This window comes from Emys orbicularis, chromosome 7, assembly GCF_028017835.1.
Source record: "Emys orbicularis isolate rEmyOrb1 chromosome 7, rEmyOrb1.hap1, whole genome shotgun sequence".
NCBI lineage: Eukaryota > Metazoa > Chordata > Testudines > Emydidae > Emys > Emys orbicularis.
The window spans coordinates 3973778-3990615 of record NC_088689.1 but is presented as its reverse complement, the minus strand read 5'-3'; the positions used below and the strand labels follow the sequence as shown (position 1 = coordinate 3990615).

The 16838-nt window shown below is 42.3% G+C and overlaps 1 protein-coding gene across 1 annotated transcript in view; it reads right to left on the bottom strand.

Annotated features, from left to right (window-relative positions):
* Window positions 1-16838, bottom strand: part of SUFU (SUFU negative regulator of hedgehog signaling) — a 110407-nt gene that overhangs the window by 48828 nt on the left and 44741 nt on the right. The window contains exon 4 of the mRNA XM_065408109.1: window positions 138-280. Coding sequence (XP_065264181.1) covers window positions 138-280 — 143 coding nt within the window. The remainder of the gene's footprint in view (window positions 1-137; window positions 281-16838) is intronic.

The following is a 16838-nucleotide window of genomic DNA, read 5'->3' as shown; positions in this document are numbered from 1 at the left end:
TCCTCTTTGTCTGGCTGGTTTGGTTTGCCTTAGGAGGTGGAGAAACCCCAGCCTTGGGCTGTAACTGCCCTGTTTTAGCAATTTGTCCTGAATTGGCACTCTCAGTTGGGTCTCGCCAGAACCGCATCGTCACATACCTGTAGGAAATTAACAACCCCAAAAGGGGTCTGTACTGGTTGCATTTGAGGATCTTCAGTCAGCAACATATGCTGGATTCTGGATTCACTGTTGTCCAAAGGACTGTGCCATGATACATGGTCGCCACTACAGAAGGTATTTTCTGAGGAGGGGGGGAAAAAAACAAAGATATTTAGTAATAAAACTGCGGCCAGTATCCACCCATCCAACTCATCCTTAGAGAAGGAAGGGTATCTAGCTGGCATTTGAATTTACACTTAAAATTGATCTGTTTCTGATCACAGACCTGCTGCAAGCACAGTGCTCTGGACTGACCACCACCACCACAGGAAGACAGGCTAAGAGCATGTGTCTTGCTTCCATCTATTATTATATAACCCATTTAATTTCTCTTGGAAGGACATACTAATGAGAATATAATACACGAAGACATCTAGCTATATTGTATGATTACTGAATGGCAAATCATGGCCATAATGAAGAAAAGATGCAAAATGGCAGATGAAGTTTATCATCTGCAGAAGGTCATAGCTAGGCTGTTACAAGTCTGGCAGGAAAGCTAAAATCATCTTCTCCCGCAACTATATGTTTTAACTACTCTGGTGCTGCAATTTGAATAGCAGAGTGCCCTCTGACCTCACTCCACAATGGTGGAAAAGCCTCTAGATGGCTATAACCGTCACTGTATGCTGGGATAACTGAAACAGATTAGGATCCAGAAATTCCTCCTTACCCTTCCCTGCTATGAGTGTGTGACAATTTCTCTCCTCTCTTGCTCAGACAAAAAGAGGAGGAAGAGAGAAGATTAGCTCCATGCACTGTATCTGGTGGCTGTTAGGCAAGGTATTCCAGGGGAGTGGCACAATGGAACCTGTTTATATAGGAGAAAACTTCACGGTAAAGGTGACACGCTTGCGAAAACCAGAGTGAAGTACCCTGAAATGCAATGACACAACTCAGACATTTTTCACTTCAATAGAAGCAGGTTCCCCTGTGAATGCCACCAGAGGTAATTCTGTACCTTTTGTAAACTGAGGACCCTATGTTTGGTTCTCGTCCTCATCCCATGCTTGTTGTTCTCGGTACTTTGACAGTAGGTACTAATTAACATTCCAGAGACCAAGTTCTGTCCTTTAACGCAAATATGGGGTTTCCAATCTAGTCAGTGGATATGGGCACTGTGTGCACGCCTCTGAAATCACAGTCTATCACACAGCCTTCCCTTTCTTGAGGAATGTTTTATAAAGCCAGCTGTCTCTCAAAAAGTGGGGAGCCTGCTGTCCTCATAATGGAATGTTCTAATGACATAGTTGTACCAGAGGTGAGAGGAAGTGTTTCCCTTTCTAATTAAAAATCACACAGAACACTAATCCTGCAGAAAGGAAAACGTGAATGGTTAATGTAAAGTAGTGTTCCATCTGGGATACTGCCTATGGGATCAGAGCGTGATCCCGTTCAGAAGAGGGGTGTTGTCTGCTCTGAAGTTCTCTCACCCCCCACTATTAACACACACATACCTTTTTGTACCATTAGTGGTATCCACTCCCTACCGCACCCTCCAGCTGCATGACCACCATTCTGAACATTTCCTTTGAAATAAATATCTATGTGGCTGACCTCTCAGCTCTTATTCACTGAGCAGTCCTGCTGACTTCTATGGCACTCTTTGGGTGGGTATGAATTAATCCTCTTGAGTAAAGGATGTTTGCCTGTAATTGTGTCATCAACTAACATTAGACAATGATGGATTGAAGAGCTCTGGACTAATTTACTGTGGCAATTCTTAGTTTCTCCACCAGATGTCCCCACTGTTTATTCGAAAGTTTAGAAGTCATCTTTTACAACTGCATTTACTGATTTGATTTAAAAAAAAAATCAAAATAAACTCCAAGTACCAAGGGCAACTTGGCCAGACAGGTTGGGTGTGGAACAGAAGTGTTGTAATAAGTATGGGGAAAGATTTCACACGTTAAAACTAGAGAAGGAAAAAATGCATCAGATAAGAGCTGCTTAAAAACAGCTTAACACTGTACACAATAAATTAAACGCCCTGAGCTCTTCAACTGAAGGGAATGAGGGATACACATTTTAGTGCATGGCTCTCACATCCCTTTCTTTTAGGGTTACTGAGACAACAAGACGATTGCAAAATAAAAATTAAGTAAGATTTCCAAGTATCAAAATTCAATACGTTTATTTTTAACTATAACTTGAAATAAATAGTGTTTACAATTTCATGAAAGATCCTTCCAATATTTTCCAGTGAGCCAGCCTATTAACTGAGATCTGGCCGATTAACGATTTTTTTAATGATAAAAGCCTTTTGGTCACAGTTTTCAGGCATTAAACAAAGCCACAAAAGAGCTCATTCTTGGGCCCTGTCTTTATGCCACAAGATTTTGCACATCAAATGCTCACTCAATTCTATGCTGATCGATCGCTAAGTTTCACTGCTGGTACTGCTTCTCCTGGGAAATCCCAGTCCATTTAGAGCAGGTTTTCAAATGCAAATGTCTCTGCTGGAAACCCACCTGTTTATGTCTATTCGAACTCTGAACACTTAGAAAATGTTTCTCTCTCTCTCTCTCACCCCCGCCCCCCCCCACAAAATTCACATTGACTGCTCAATTAAACCACAAAAAACCTAATGTGCAAATAACATGATCCCCAATTTAAACCCACAAGAGCCAGGAAATTCAGAGTTTAGCCTTGAAACTCGGCTCTTAATTCACTGTAATTGTAGCCCATGCGAGATGAGCTCTTGTACAGAAACCATCGCTATACCTAGGCAAGTTTGAATTAGAGAAGTTTCAACAGTGTGAGCCAAGAAATTATAGGAACAAAAGAGGGCCAGATACACCATCTAGGTCCACTTCCTTGTGTGGAGGTAACAGCTGATGCTACCGACCTTCTCCCCTGGCCCCCTTCAAACTTACCACATTATGAAAAAGTGCAAGAACAAGGAAAGTCTTTATTTGTGTGAGTTTAAGATGGACAAGATTTAAAAAAACAAAACAAACAAAAAGCCCTACACCACACCTAGAAACCCCAAAGCTTGATTCTCCAATCAAAAGTTAAATTTGATTCAACAAACTAAGTTTTGGCACAGTCATGGTTGCATCAGAACGCTCCCTACCACCCAAAACCTTAAAAGCATGGAAATAAGCAGTTAAAGGAAAAAGTCCCCTGCATCGTTTGCCCCCCTTCAAATGGCCTATAATACCATTGATGAGACACTCCAACACTTCATAAGCCTTCTCTCCCCTCTCCAAAGGCATGCCAAAAATGTGATACATACGCCAGCTTCATGAAGGGCGCATACTCACGCAAACCCAAGCGGGAACAGGCCACGGGCACTACACCAGGTAAATGGGAAACACATGAGGTGCAGTGGGAGAAATACCTTTCCTGCCCATATGTGAAGTGTTGCATGCTCGAGGGGTCTGCCTCACAGAATCAGAAACCTTCAGGAAGGGACCTTGGAAAGGTCATCTACTCCAGCCTCCCACACTGAGGCAGGACCAAGTAGAAGAGTAAGGGAGCTGACCTGATACCTGCTCCTTTGGACCAAACAGCATCTTTCTGCTACAGTGCACTTCCATTGTTCCCATACTACAGGAATCAACGTAAAGATGCAGCAATTCATCATCTCAAAGTCATTTTTATGATCTTTGGTTTGTACTCAACTACATCTCTAAGAATGTTTTCTCAAGCTGGCTCTCACTAGACTCCCTCCCTCCGCCAATTTTTGTGATTTTGCAGCCACCACTTCCTATTCTTTACATGTTTCTCTCCATACTAGTGTGTGACAGACTTACTATACCAGACACCAGCTATATAGGAAGTGCTGGCAAATGCATAGAATAATACTGCAAGAGAAAGATTTTCATAGGTGTTATAAGCTACAGCAGGCAAATTTTCAGAAATAAGTGAGTTGTTTGGTAAATCATTGATACCTCTTAGGCAGGGGTTGCCATGTCCTTGTAGCTTTTCTGGAAACTTCCATATGGTTGAAATAGTCATTATACTGCACCCATTGGCATGATATCTAGCCCCTCTAACGTGCTCTGTCATGGCTCCCTCTTAACCATTGACAGGCTATGCAGATTAGCATTATTTAGATATACTTTTTCCTATTTGGGTGGTTTCAAATTTTTTTTGCAACTGCTGACTACAACATACCCTAAGGGGTTCTTTCTTGCATCTTGCAGTTTTGTTTACACATGCTTCCTAACAAGGCAAAATGTAAGAAATATTTATTTGGGGCTGGAACCTAAACGATAGATGGCGGGGTTTATAATAAAAGTGGGGAAAAGCCATTAGTTACCACAAAGCAAACACCTCCTTGACTACCACCACAAGAGAGGAAGCCATCAAATCACAGGACAGTCATACTAGCACTGAAAGCTAGAATCATGGTGGGATTGTCGTTTCTTCTTTCACCTTCCACTTTAACTCTCTCCCTACAGGAAGCTAACAGGAGCCCCGTTGTGGCCAGAGGAAATAATTTTATATAGCAGGTGAGGAATTTGGTCTGCACTTGCAGTAAGAATATTTTACTTAAAGATTGTCCTGTCAGTTGGGAAGAAGCCAGTTGGAATGTTCATGCCCCAGGAGACTTTCTGGAGGCTTCTTTTTGGGGGGGGGGGGGGATTTAAATGGAGGAAAGCATCATTGGTTGGCGCGACAGTGTGAGGTGTGCCAATTGTGTGGGATGGGGGCTCAATGAGCTATGAGACACAGATGGGAAGGAGGGCAGGGGGATGGGACTCAAAACAGACCAAGCTTTAAAGCAAGACGGCTTTTGCTCTCAGTAATTCAAATTGTACATGCAACACACCGGAGATTTACCTTGGGTACAAATAAAGAAGGATGGGGATGGAGGAGTGTTCCAAATGCTCTGTTCTCTGCCAGCACTGTATGTTTTAAGCATGTTATACAACTCCACTGACACATCAAAAACAGCTAATTTACAAAAGAAATGTATTTAACTTTAAAAAAATAAAATAAAACTAAGTAACCAGAAAAAGTTAGAAAAGTCTCTTTAAGGATGTCTCAAAGCTGCGCACGTAGAACAAAGCACAGGAAGGGTGCTGGGAGTTAGTTAAACGGAAAGCTGTGGCGAAGACCCAAAATACTTTGCACTGGCAGGTGGATTTGAATAATGAATGGGGACTGGAAAGAAAACATTTGTTTAAAACTGGAAACCAACATTTAATGTTAGTGTTTTGGGGATCTTGGAAATTCCTGAGAAACCATTTAACAGAATAATTTTTATACCAGGCTGGAATGTGCTCAATTTCTATTAGGTATTTGTATTGACTAGAGCTGGTTGAAAGTGTTCGGTGCAATGTTTATTCTGACAGAAAACATCGATTCTATGAAATCAGAACACTTTCTATCAATTCCAAAATTTTTGATGGGAAATTATCAAAACATTTTATTTCAATAAGGTCAAAACATTTCATTCAACTTTATAATAGAATATAAAAATCAAACCATTTTGATTTCATAATAGTTTGAATGTTTCAATTTTTGTATCATCAATATTGACAAGCTAGAAACATTTCAATACGGTAGAAACAAAATATTTCATTTCACAAAAAATTCAGATAGTTCTACTTTTCATCCCAATTGGGACAAAACAAAATGTTTGAAATCTCTATTTCCTGTGGGATGGGAATTCCCTTTTTTGACCAGCTCAGTGTTGATGTTTTGCAATGTCTAAGACAGTAATGCCAGATCTACCCCACCTTTCTCTATATCAGCAGCTTTAAATTATCTGTACCAAACTTGGTTTTACAGCCCACATTAAGCAATTGAACCCCCTTTTTGGAACAGTGGTCATAATTCAGGGGTTTGGTCTGTCATATTGACACCATGCAACAGCTCCACAACTAGAGCTGGGAACATAATTCACAGTGAATTGTTCCACACCTTTGTTTTTTGCCCTTGGTCATTAATTGTCCTTGAAGAAAATTGTGATTTTTCTCCAATATAGGTTATTTGAAATTAGCCACAATTTTACAGGCAATATTAATGCCAGCAGAAACAATTCAAAGTCACAACTGTGGCTTGGCGATATTTTGTCAACAGTCTGTTGAACATATTCAACATTTAACAGGTGTCAGCTCTAAATAAGAAACAGGTCGCGTCATTTCAAGTTTGCTTTTCCACACCCATTCTTCAGGATCTGCTTAAAAAAACTGCCATTTCCACAAACACTCCGGCTAGTAAACCTTTTTCACTAGAATATTCACATAAAGTAAGTACAAAAGGAGAGCAAACTCAGCTGGTGCAAAACAAGTGAATAGAAAACTTGTCAGTCTAATCTAACAAAAAGCTTTAGAACAAAGAAGTGTGGTGCTTTACACAGAGAAAGTTTCAATCCAGGGAAATAGATTTCTACCCTGCCCTTCGTCTCAATCTTTTCTCAGCCACCTCCTCTTGGGAGTTTTAGATTGAGAGCTGCAACATGATTAGCAGCTAGGCACTAAGGATATACAAAATCTCTCATTGCAATTAGTTGAGCTGTCAATTGCATTCAAATCAGTAACTCCCTCCTGCCAAGTCAATTTAATAATGCCAGCCTTGTAGTACTGCTTGTCATCAGGTGATACTATTTCAAGGAGACTGAAAAGTTCCCTTTACACAAGTGTAATTGGCAGTTAGATCTTGGAAAAGCTGCTGGGATAGTTTATAACGTAGTTCTTTTAAGAAGCTGGTGCTTTGAAGCAAGTCAAATGTTTGTCCGCTACCTGAACATTTCTCACTGCAATAACTTTTATGGTCAAAGCTACTGCTTATCAGATACAAAACAGAAATGTCACATTCTGCATTTTATTGTTCCTCAACGACAGCCCCTTGTTGCGGGGCTGATACACCCCGTCACTCTCTGGGGGTGGGGGAGAGGTGCATTATAGCCCAGAGTTCAGGCTGTAGGGCTGCCCCCGGTCTCAGGCTGCATGGCCCTTTGGCCTTAGTTCGTCGCCTGGCCCTTGCACTCAGAGCAGTGCGGCCCAGTGGCCAAAGTCAATAGTGTAAGGGAGCTGGGCCACCACCCCGGGATGGGCAGTGACCAGAATAGGGGGACCCGGACCTACCCTCTCCACCGGGTCCCAACCCATGGCCCTGTCGGTGGCGGGATTGCGCACCACCAGCTTGCAGGGAATCCTACCGAAACTCGCAGAGCCTGTCTCCGGTTCTACAACCGCTTCCTCACAGTTTCCCTGGGTTGCTTTCTACCCGATTCTTTGCAGTTTGCCACCTCTGGGTCTCCACAGTCTCTCCCCTCTCTACGGTGTCCCGAGCCTGTAGTCAGGGTCTGTCTCTGGCTGGCTGGCCTCCGCGTCCTGGAGTGCAGATGTTCCTCCCCAAGGAGTCAGCAGCGCACCTCCTTCCTCACCAGTGGTCAGCCCAGACGGAGCTGCTCTGCTGCCTTTTATATCCAGTCTCCAGCTGGAGCATGCCCAGCAGAGCCGAGGGGGCGTGGCCTCCTTGGCCAAGAGAGAAGGGTTAACCCCTGCTGCACCAATGTGGGTCTGATATGCCCTGTTACACCCCCACACCTGCATGCCCCTCAGTATCACTACTGCCTAATCTCTACTAGTCTCCTGCGCTCATATCCTTCATTCACCATGGGCATGTTTCACAAAGACATGAGAGGAATGGAGAAAGTTCAAGTTAATTTAACTTTAAAACTACAAACAAAGTGTATAAAAACCAGAGACATCAAGGTGCCATCCAGTCACCCAACTGCACAATCTTACACTGCCCTTTAGCCTCCTTTCCCCCTTCCGCTGGTCTCTCTCATCATGCTTATTCTAAATTTAGACTAAATTCTGCAGGACAGTGTATCTTTCATTAGTCTAGAAAGTCCTATGCACAGTTCTGGTGAATAGGTGTTGCTCAATTAGTCACTCTTTGCTTTTATTCAAAATTGATGGAAGTTGGTTGAAGGGCAAAAACATTCCCACCCCTTTTCTACAGGCAGTGAGTCGTTTCTCCATGTACTTAACAGGGTTAAGGATCATCTATTCTCCTTCTACTTTCCATTTTCAAACTCTGTTTAGGGTCTTGGTCATAGTTGTGATGGATGGACTTTTTTGAAAATAATCAAACTGCACTTAGAGTCTCATAGAGACTGCTGTTGAGTTGCACAGAACATGATTGCTCGTCAGGTCCTGAAAATCTTTGAATTTTCAGCAACACAGGCCAATGATAAATTTGTCTTTTATATTTTGATCTCTAGATCTAATATTACTTAGTTAGAGTTTAGCATCCTCCATTTCTTTGTTGTCTTAGTCTGGGTACAAGACATTTATAATAAATATATGTGATGGGGTGTGGTAGCGATGGTTACAAGATTACCACATTCCTCCCAGGGGCCAGATAAACACTGTCTGTATCTCAGGAAAGTCTGGAATCATCTCTCCAAAGTGGGGGGGGGGGGGGGAGAAACAAAACAAAACATGTTTCTAGTTCTGAGTTGGGACATTTCAGTGGGGACTAGTCAGGCACCTGAAGCCAATGTCACTTTGGGAGAAAGTCCATCTTTAGGGAGTGTGGAGGAGGAAGTATTGTGGCAAGATTTTAAGTAGTCTGAGGCTAAGACATTGTGGAATGTTAAATGGATCCCCGATGCATGAGAGCAGAATGCAGGTGACGCAGCCAAAACTTTAAATTAAATGCAGTTTATCATATAGTTGCAGAAATAAAGGAATTTTTCACATTGATCTCACCACCACTACCACCCAGTATGTGTAATTTATCTCCACATAAGTGGCTTTTCTTGAGCATGGTTTTAATATTCAGTTTTGGTTTGTTTTTTAAATGTGGCAGTTCTTCATCTATAAATTAGATTTATTGTAGATTTTCAGAAGCGATTTGCCGTTTTGAACAGCTAGCACCATTTGGGAAACATTAAGTACAGATGAAAGGCGCAACTCTGTAATATGTTAGCTATAATTTAAAAACAAAACAAAACCCGCACTGTATTTCCAAGTATGCTCACTAATAGATTAAGGATAAACTTATGACCACACCTGATATATGAACTAGACACCTAAAATTAACTCTAAAACAGTTCAGCAAACACAGTCATAGCAAATTGTTACTCAAAGGTAAATAAAACTGTAGTATAAAGAATAAAATCTCTTTCAAGTCCATCTGATGGCCACACTAATTTAAAATAATTTAGGGATGATGAAATTAACCCTAATGATGGTACAATGTATACGAGGCTGTCTAGCATTTAACAGATGGACTGGTAAGAGGGAAAGCAACAATGATGTCATCTGCAGTGTTTGTTGGCAGCATTGGTCTATAATTCCATTTTCAGCTTGAGTTGAATGTATTTTGGGAACAGCTCCCACAACGAATTAATAGAATTTAAAAAACATGATGTATGTGCATTACGTAAAAAATAATGAGAGCTCTCCCTCCAGTGTTTCTCTTCTGCAGTTTGGTTTTGCACTCACTTACCTTCTGTCTGGAAAATGGAAACAGTAGGGAACTGCCATAGCTTAGGGAATATAAAGTGGTACAAAACTGCAGAATACGTCACATTGTGCTGCCCGCCAAAGACATGCACCGTAGACAAGATGCCTTAGGAAGAATTAAATCCCAGGAGCACAATTAAACAATGCCTCCGCTGCAGGGATTCAAATTGGGCTCTTAGAAAGAAGGGGGCCTAGACAGAAGGTTCTCTAAGAAAAATGTGTGAAAAAAACAGATCAGCAGTACCATAAGTACTGCTGGGCCTTTGTGGTTTGAAAACTGAGTTCCTAAGGACAGAACAGTGACTGATCTTGTATTTTCAACCTGCTGGTCAACTAAAAAAAAAAAAAAAAAAAAGTTCTTTATTGCACAGCTCAAGCTTAATGACTTCAAAAGTCCAGTCTGTTTTTACATCCAAACTATGTTTAATGAGCCTTTCAATAGAGTCCAACCAATTCATACAAGTTAAAGATTATAAAGACCTCGCTGATCATCCAGTTCGCCCTGACAGCAGGCTCAAGATAAGGGGTGGGGCCTGTAATACTCTACCAGCAGAAGGAGGATTCAGGCTTTCCCTCAGCATTAAAAACTGTCATTCAATTCTACTCAGAGTAGGATGAGGCAACACGGGAAAGCGACCGAGGCTGATTTATATTATAGCTTCCATGGGTAGACAATTAAAGATACTAGTTTTTCTAGTGCAGAGTAAGCTCTAGATAATACGACAACTTACACATTCCTGGAATAGCAGTGATAAGAGTGCAGCTAATATATTCTAGCATTCACATCTATTCTACTGTAGAATTGTAATCATTTCCTAAATATATTAAAAGTAATTGTCTTTGCCTCTGTGCCTCCTTTACCCCTTCTCCTGCCTGTCAGATCATTTATTTCTTTGTTAGGCACCTTGGTCTCTTTGCTGGTTTGTTCATTTTTCCTTCTTCCTCCAACCCTGTTCCTCTTTCCCTGGCTTGTGTTTTCTTCCTCCTTTCCATGCATGGTCTATCTAGGTGCTTTTACAATCCTACATCGCTGTAGCATCTGAGCATCTCTCATTTCTGGATTTATTCTCACAACACCCATGTGAGGGAAGAAAGCATTACCCCGTTTTACAGATGAGGAAACTGAGGCACTGAGAAGGGTAATGGCTTGCCTGAGATCTCAGAGCAAGTGTGACAGAGCCAGGAACAGAACCCGTGGCTAGGCTAGAAACCAGAAACTCAACGACTATTACAGGAATACCAAACGTCTGCTGATTGGAACACTGCAACGTCCCTACCAGAGCCACTGAATTTAGCGTGCCATCAAAGTTGGATTGACACAGTGGAAGCTGTGGACTTCACTCACTCACATACATGTTGGCTATTATTGTGACAGCTTGGGGCTGCAAACCCAGTGAGACACTGAAACCGGGGCCGGCTCTACCATTTTTGCCGCCCCAAGCAAAAAAACAACAAGCTGCCCAGACCGTGCCGCCCCAAGAATGGACGGAATGCCGCCCCTTAGCATGTGCTGCCCTAGGCACGTGCTTCCTCTGCTGGTGCCTGGAGCCGGCCCTGACTGAAACCCTCAAGTCTCAGCTGAGACGACTGCAAGAGCACTTTATATGAACTCAACAGCATCGGCCCACTAACCTTCCTTCACCTCCTGCCCTGTTCCCAACCACCACCTCCATGCTCTGTCTTCTACCCCCAGCCTCAAAAGCCACTCAGCCTTACTCCTACAGGCGCCTCTGAGTTTATCTGCTCAAGTGTCCTTTGCTTCCTACCATCTGGGCTTGGGGATATTCTCTCATCACACACCGCTCCCTAAAATAACCAGGTGAAAGGGGTTGGCAGGACACCATCCCCTCTCCTTTCCATGGACAGAAAGCGAGGCATCTGGCATGGCAGCAGTTAATAGGAGCCCTACTAAGGCTCAGACTCAGACAGCACTTGGCTCCCCACTCTCAGGCAGTGCTAGTCATGCCTATTTGGCTAGGTGTCCTGCAGTGCACCAGCACTACAGCAGATCCATAGGATTTCCCACAGGTGAGCCTACAGAAAACAGCTGTGCATTGTACAGTTAACAAGGCAATATACTGTGGTAATGCTGTCACTTTTTATGTACCACTTTACCTAACACTGGACCTCGCACCCACTGACCAGCTGTGGAGCTGCAGGCATTTTGCATCTGCACTATTTGGAGAAAGAATGGAACATGTTTTAAAGTTACCCCTAAAAGGACAGTATTTTAATGTACTAATTAAGACGCAATGACTAAACCGCCTCAGCTGGGGTGGGAGAAAAAAGGGTAATCCCACATGAATCCCCTTTAAAAAAAAAAAAGACAATGACTGTTCAAGTTTACATTTTTTTTCTAATTTTTTTAAATAGATTCTTTGGATCACATGGATCAGTCTCTCTTATGTCTGCAACTTAGGTCTGAAGGAACATTCACCTTTTTTCTGATCTAGGATATCCAATGCTGAAAATTATAAAGCGAGTTATAAAGTAAGCTGCATGGACACTTTTCAAAGACACCATAATAGAGGCCCAATTTAAATGTATACCCCCAATTAAAAAACGCAGTAAAAGAACTAAAAAAGAGCCACTGTGGCTTAACAGCCATGTAAAAGAAGCAGTGGGAGATAAAAAGGCATCTTTTAAAAAGTGGAAGTCAAATCCTAGTGAGGTAAATAGAAAGGAGCATAAACACTGCCAAATTAAGTGTAAAAATGTAATAAGAAAAGCCAAAAAGGAGTTTGAAAAACAGCTAGCCAAAAACTCAAAAGGTAATAACAAAATACATCAGTAAAATCAGAAGCAGGAAGCCTGCTAAACAACCAGTGGGACCCCTGGACGATCGAGATACAAAAGGAGCACTTAAAGACGATAAAGTCATTGCGGAGAAACTGAATTCTTGGCTTCAGTCTTCATGGCTGAGGATGTTAGGGAGATTCCCAAACCTGAGCCAGCCTTTGTAGGTGACAAAGCTGAGGAATTGTCAGAGATTGAAGTGTCACTAGAGGAGGTTTTAGAATTAATTGATAAACTAAACAGTAACAAGTCACCGGGACCAGATGGCATTCACCCAAGAGTTCTGAAAGAACTCAAATGTGAAATTGCGGAACTACTAACTATGGTTTGTAACCCGTCCTTTAAATCAGCTTCTGTACCCAATGACTGGAAGATAGCGAATGTAACGCCAATATTTAAAAAGGGCTCTAGAGGTGATCCCAGCAATTACAGACCGGTAAATCTAACGTCAGTACCGGGCAAATTAGTTGAAACAATCAAAGAATAAAATTGACAGACACATAGAAGAACATAGCTTGTTGGGCAAAAGTCAACATGGTTTCTGTAAAGGGAAATCATGTCTTACTAATCTATTAGAGTTCTTTGAAGGGGTCAACAAACATGTGGACAAGGGGGATCCAGTGGACATAGTGTACTTAGATTTCCAGAAAGCCTTTAATAAGATTCCTCACCAAAGGCTCTTACTTAAATTAAGTGGTCATGGGATAAGAGGGAAGATCCTTTCATGGATTGAGAACTGGTTAAAAGACAGGGAACAAAGGATAGGAATAAATGGTAAATTTTCAGAATGGAGAGGGGTAACTAGTGGTGTTCCCCAAGGGTCAGTCCTAGGACCCATCCTATTCAACGTATTCATAAATGATCTGGAGAAAGGGGTAAAAAGTGAGGTGGCAAAGTTTGCAGATGATACTAAACTGCTCAAGATAGTTAAGACCAAAGCAGACTGTGAAGAACTTCAAAAAGATCTCACAAAACTAAGTGATTGGGCAACAAAATGGCAAATGAAATTTAATGTGGATAAATGTAAAGTAATGCACATTGGGAAAAATAACCCCAACTATACATACAATATGATGGGGGCTAATTTAGCTACAACTAATCAGGAAAAAGACCTTGGAGTCATTGTGGATAGTTCTCTGAAGACGTCCATGCAGTGTGCAGCGGCAGTCAAAAAAGCAAACAGGATGTAGGGATTAATTTAAAAGGTGATAGTGCATAAGACGGAGAATATCTTATTACCCTTATATAAATCCATGGTATGCCCACATCTCGAATACTGCGTACAGATGTGGTCTCCTCATCTCAAAAAAGATATATCGGCATTAGAAAAGGTTCAGAGAAGGGCAACTAAAATGATTCGGGATTTGGAATGGGTCCCATATGAGGAGAGATTAAAGAGGCTAGGACTTTTCAGCTTGGAAAAGAGGAGACTAAGGGGGGATATTATAGAGGTATATAAAATCATGAGTGATGTGGAGAAAGTGAATAAGGAAAAGTTATTTACTTGTTCCCATAATATAAGAACTAGGGGCCACCAAAATAAATTAATGGGCAGCAGGTTTAAAACAAATAAAAGGAAGTTCTTCTTCACACAGGGCACAGTCAATTTGTGGAACTCCTTGCCTGAGGAGGTTGTGAAGGCTAGGACTAACAGGGTTTAAAAGAGAACTGGATAAAATTCATGGAGGTTAAGTCCATTAATGGCCATTAGCCAGGATGGGTAAGGAATGGTGTCCCTAGCCTCTGTTTGTCAGAGGGTGGCGAAGGACAGAGATCACTTGATCATTACCTGTTAGGTTCACTCCCTCTGGGGCACCTGGCATTGGTCACTGTCGGAAGACAGGATACTGGGCTGGATGGACCTTTGGTCTGACCCAGTATGGCCGTTCTTATGTTCATGTCGTTCTGCTCCCTTATTAACATTAAGAAACGCCTGAGAGCCCCCAGGAGCAGCGCCAAACATGTTCAGCCCACTTCTGTTCCCTTTGCACACTCCTGCCTCTTCAGTTTCAGCTTTGCTGTTACAGATCCAGGGAAGAACACACACAAACTGAGCATGAGACAGGAAGTGTAAGTGACTCAACTAGGGCTGGTTAACAAAATTAGGTTTTCAATTAAAATAAAATATTTTGATCCAAAATCCAAAGAATTTTGGTTTGGAAATGCTTCCCTGGCACATCATGGGAGCTGTAGTTTGGTTACCAAATGTCCCTACTCTCCACCGTGTGTCAGGCTTCCCAGATCGAGAACATCTTCCATGATGCACCATGGCAAGACACTCCCACTATATACCGACTCCCCTTTCTAAGAGGGGAAACCATGGTGCATCATGGGAGCTATAGTGCAACCAGGGGCTGCAGGGGAACATGAGCCTGACACACACAAATTACAACTCTTACAAGGCATCACAGCAGCCTTTCCAAAAAAATAAATATTTCTGGTTTTGGCCAAAATGTTTGTGATTTCAAGTTTCCACAGAAAAATTGAAATCTTCCAAGGGAAAAAACAAACATTTTTTAACCAGCTCTACTATCAAACCAGAGTGTAGCGGTCTTCACACCAAATTCTTTCATAAAAATGTCTACATATTTGGGATTATAAAATTTTCTAACTTTTGGTCAGCAATGTTTTTAAAATGGCACACGGTGAAGGTTCATCACTGTAGAAATCGAAAGAAATAATTCTGGAGCCTCCCTTGAAGAGTAATCAAGCAGATTTAGGATTTTGCTCGTTGTTAAACTCAATAAAGATGTTTCCATGCAATTATAAAGGTTAAATGAAAACAGATTTAAACAATTCTGTGCAGCAATGTTCTGCCATTAGGCTTGTGCATAAGAACCTGAAGTTACCAGGAACGAGAAACTATAAACAAAGGTGCAAGCGTAAGAGGAAATGCAAGAAGTTAGTAGATGTGTCAGTGAGATCTAATTTTTTCCTGTTAATCTGGTTGATATGTAAAAATGATTAACCTGACCACAAAATATCCTTTGAGAGTCTGTCCCAAGTGTCCTAAAATTATGTCCACAAGCCCCTATTACAAAAGAAAGCAGAAAAGTCCAGTTTTCATTAACTCTGTGGTTACAACCTCAGAACACAAACTACTGCAGTTTCTCTCTGGATGAGCAAAAAGAACGAGGAGTACTTGTGGCACCTTAGAGACTAACAAATTTATTTGAGCATACGCTTTCGTGGGCTACAGCCCACTTCATCAGCTGCATGAGGATGGATGAAGGGTGTCAATGCAGACGAGCAGTTTTTCAGAGCTGCTGCTGCCACCATTTGCTCAGTCCCTCAGTTTCCTGGTGTCACGGAGTCACCGGCCAATGCTCTGGAACTACTCCATACGAAACCAGTCAGGACTCTGGGGGAAGCATGCCTCCTCTCTGTGAGCATACTGTCTCCAGGGCAAGAAGCTTACACAGCTTCAACCTTCCTGGGCCTGACCTCAGAGCAGTCACCCCTTCTCACACCGTGCGCTTCCCACAGCAAGTCCGCACAGGCAGGGCTCCTGGGGAAGCCAGAGGGCCCTGCACCCCCAACTTCGCAGTCCAGCCCCCTGCCTTCACTAGCAAGACCAAGTACTGATTTTGCCCCAGATCCCTAAGTGGCCCCCTCAAGGATTGAACTCACAACCCTAGGTTTAGCAGGCCAATGCTCAAACCACTGAGCTATCCCTCCCCCTATTCTGTGTTGTAACTGAAATCAATATATCTGAAAATGTAGAAAACACCCAAAAATATTTAAATAAATAGTCTATTAGAAAAATTAATCGCGCGATTAAACAATAATCACTTGACAGCCCTAGTTTAAACCCTGTTTTTACACAGCTCACTCATTAACCATACGATCTATTCTACACCCTTAAGAAGGGTAGGAAGTACTTGCTTTTTTTTGGACCTGTGGCTTTTGGAGTTTGCTACATTTACCCCAAGCAGGCTGTGAGCAGTTCTCATCTGCTTGGGAACCCTTATACTCCTACTCAATCCTTCCCCTGGATTTGAGTGGCTGGCAAAGCCTCAACACACCAGTTCAACTCAAAGCCCCAGGTATTGGCAGAACGAAGGTCGGTAGCTTGTGGCAACAATGCACAACTCACTCAATAATGCCCCTGAAAAGCTGCTCCTTCTGCCTCTTGGACTTGGCTTTATGCCTGCAGGGCTTCTCTACTGCTGAGGCAGAGGGAACCCCCTAGAGAGGTGCGATAGTGGAGGACCCAGAGGGTCAGAGCTTCAATGCTCAGCTGATTCCTCAGCTGAGAACGGGAGGAGCAGAGCCAGAAGTTGAAAGGACCTTGCTACTGCACAAAAACAAATAAAAGTTAAAACTATAAAACCAAGTGGCCGAGAGAAGTTGAACTGCCAACTTGTTCTACCAATGGAGGTAGAACTTCTGGTTTTCTGAGCT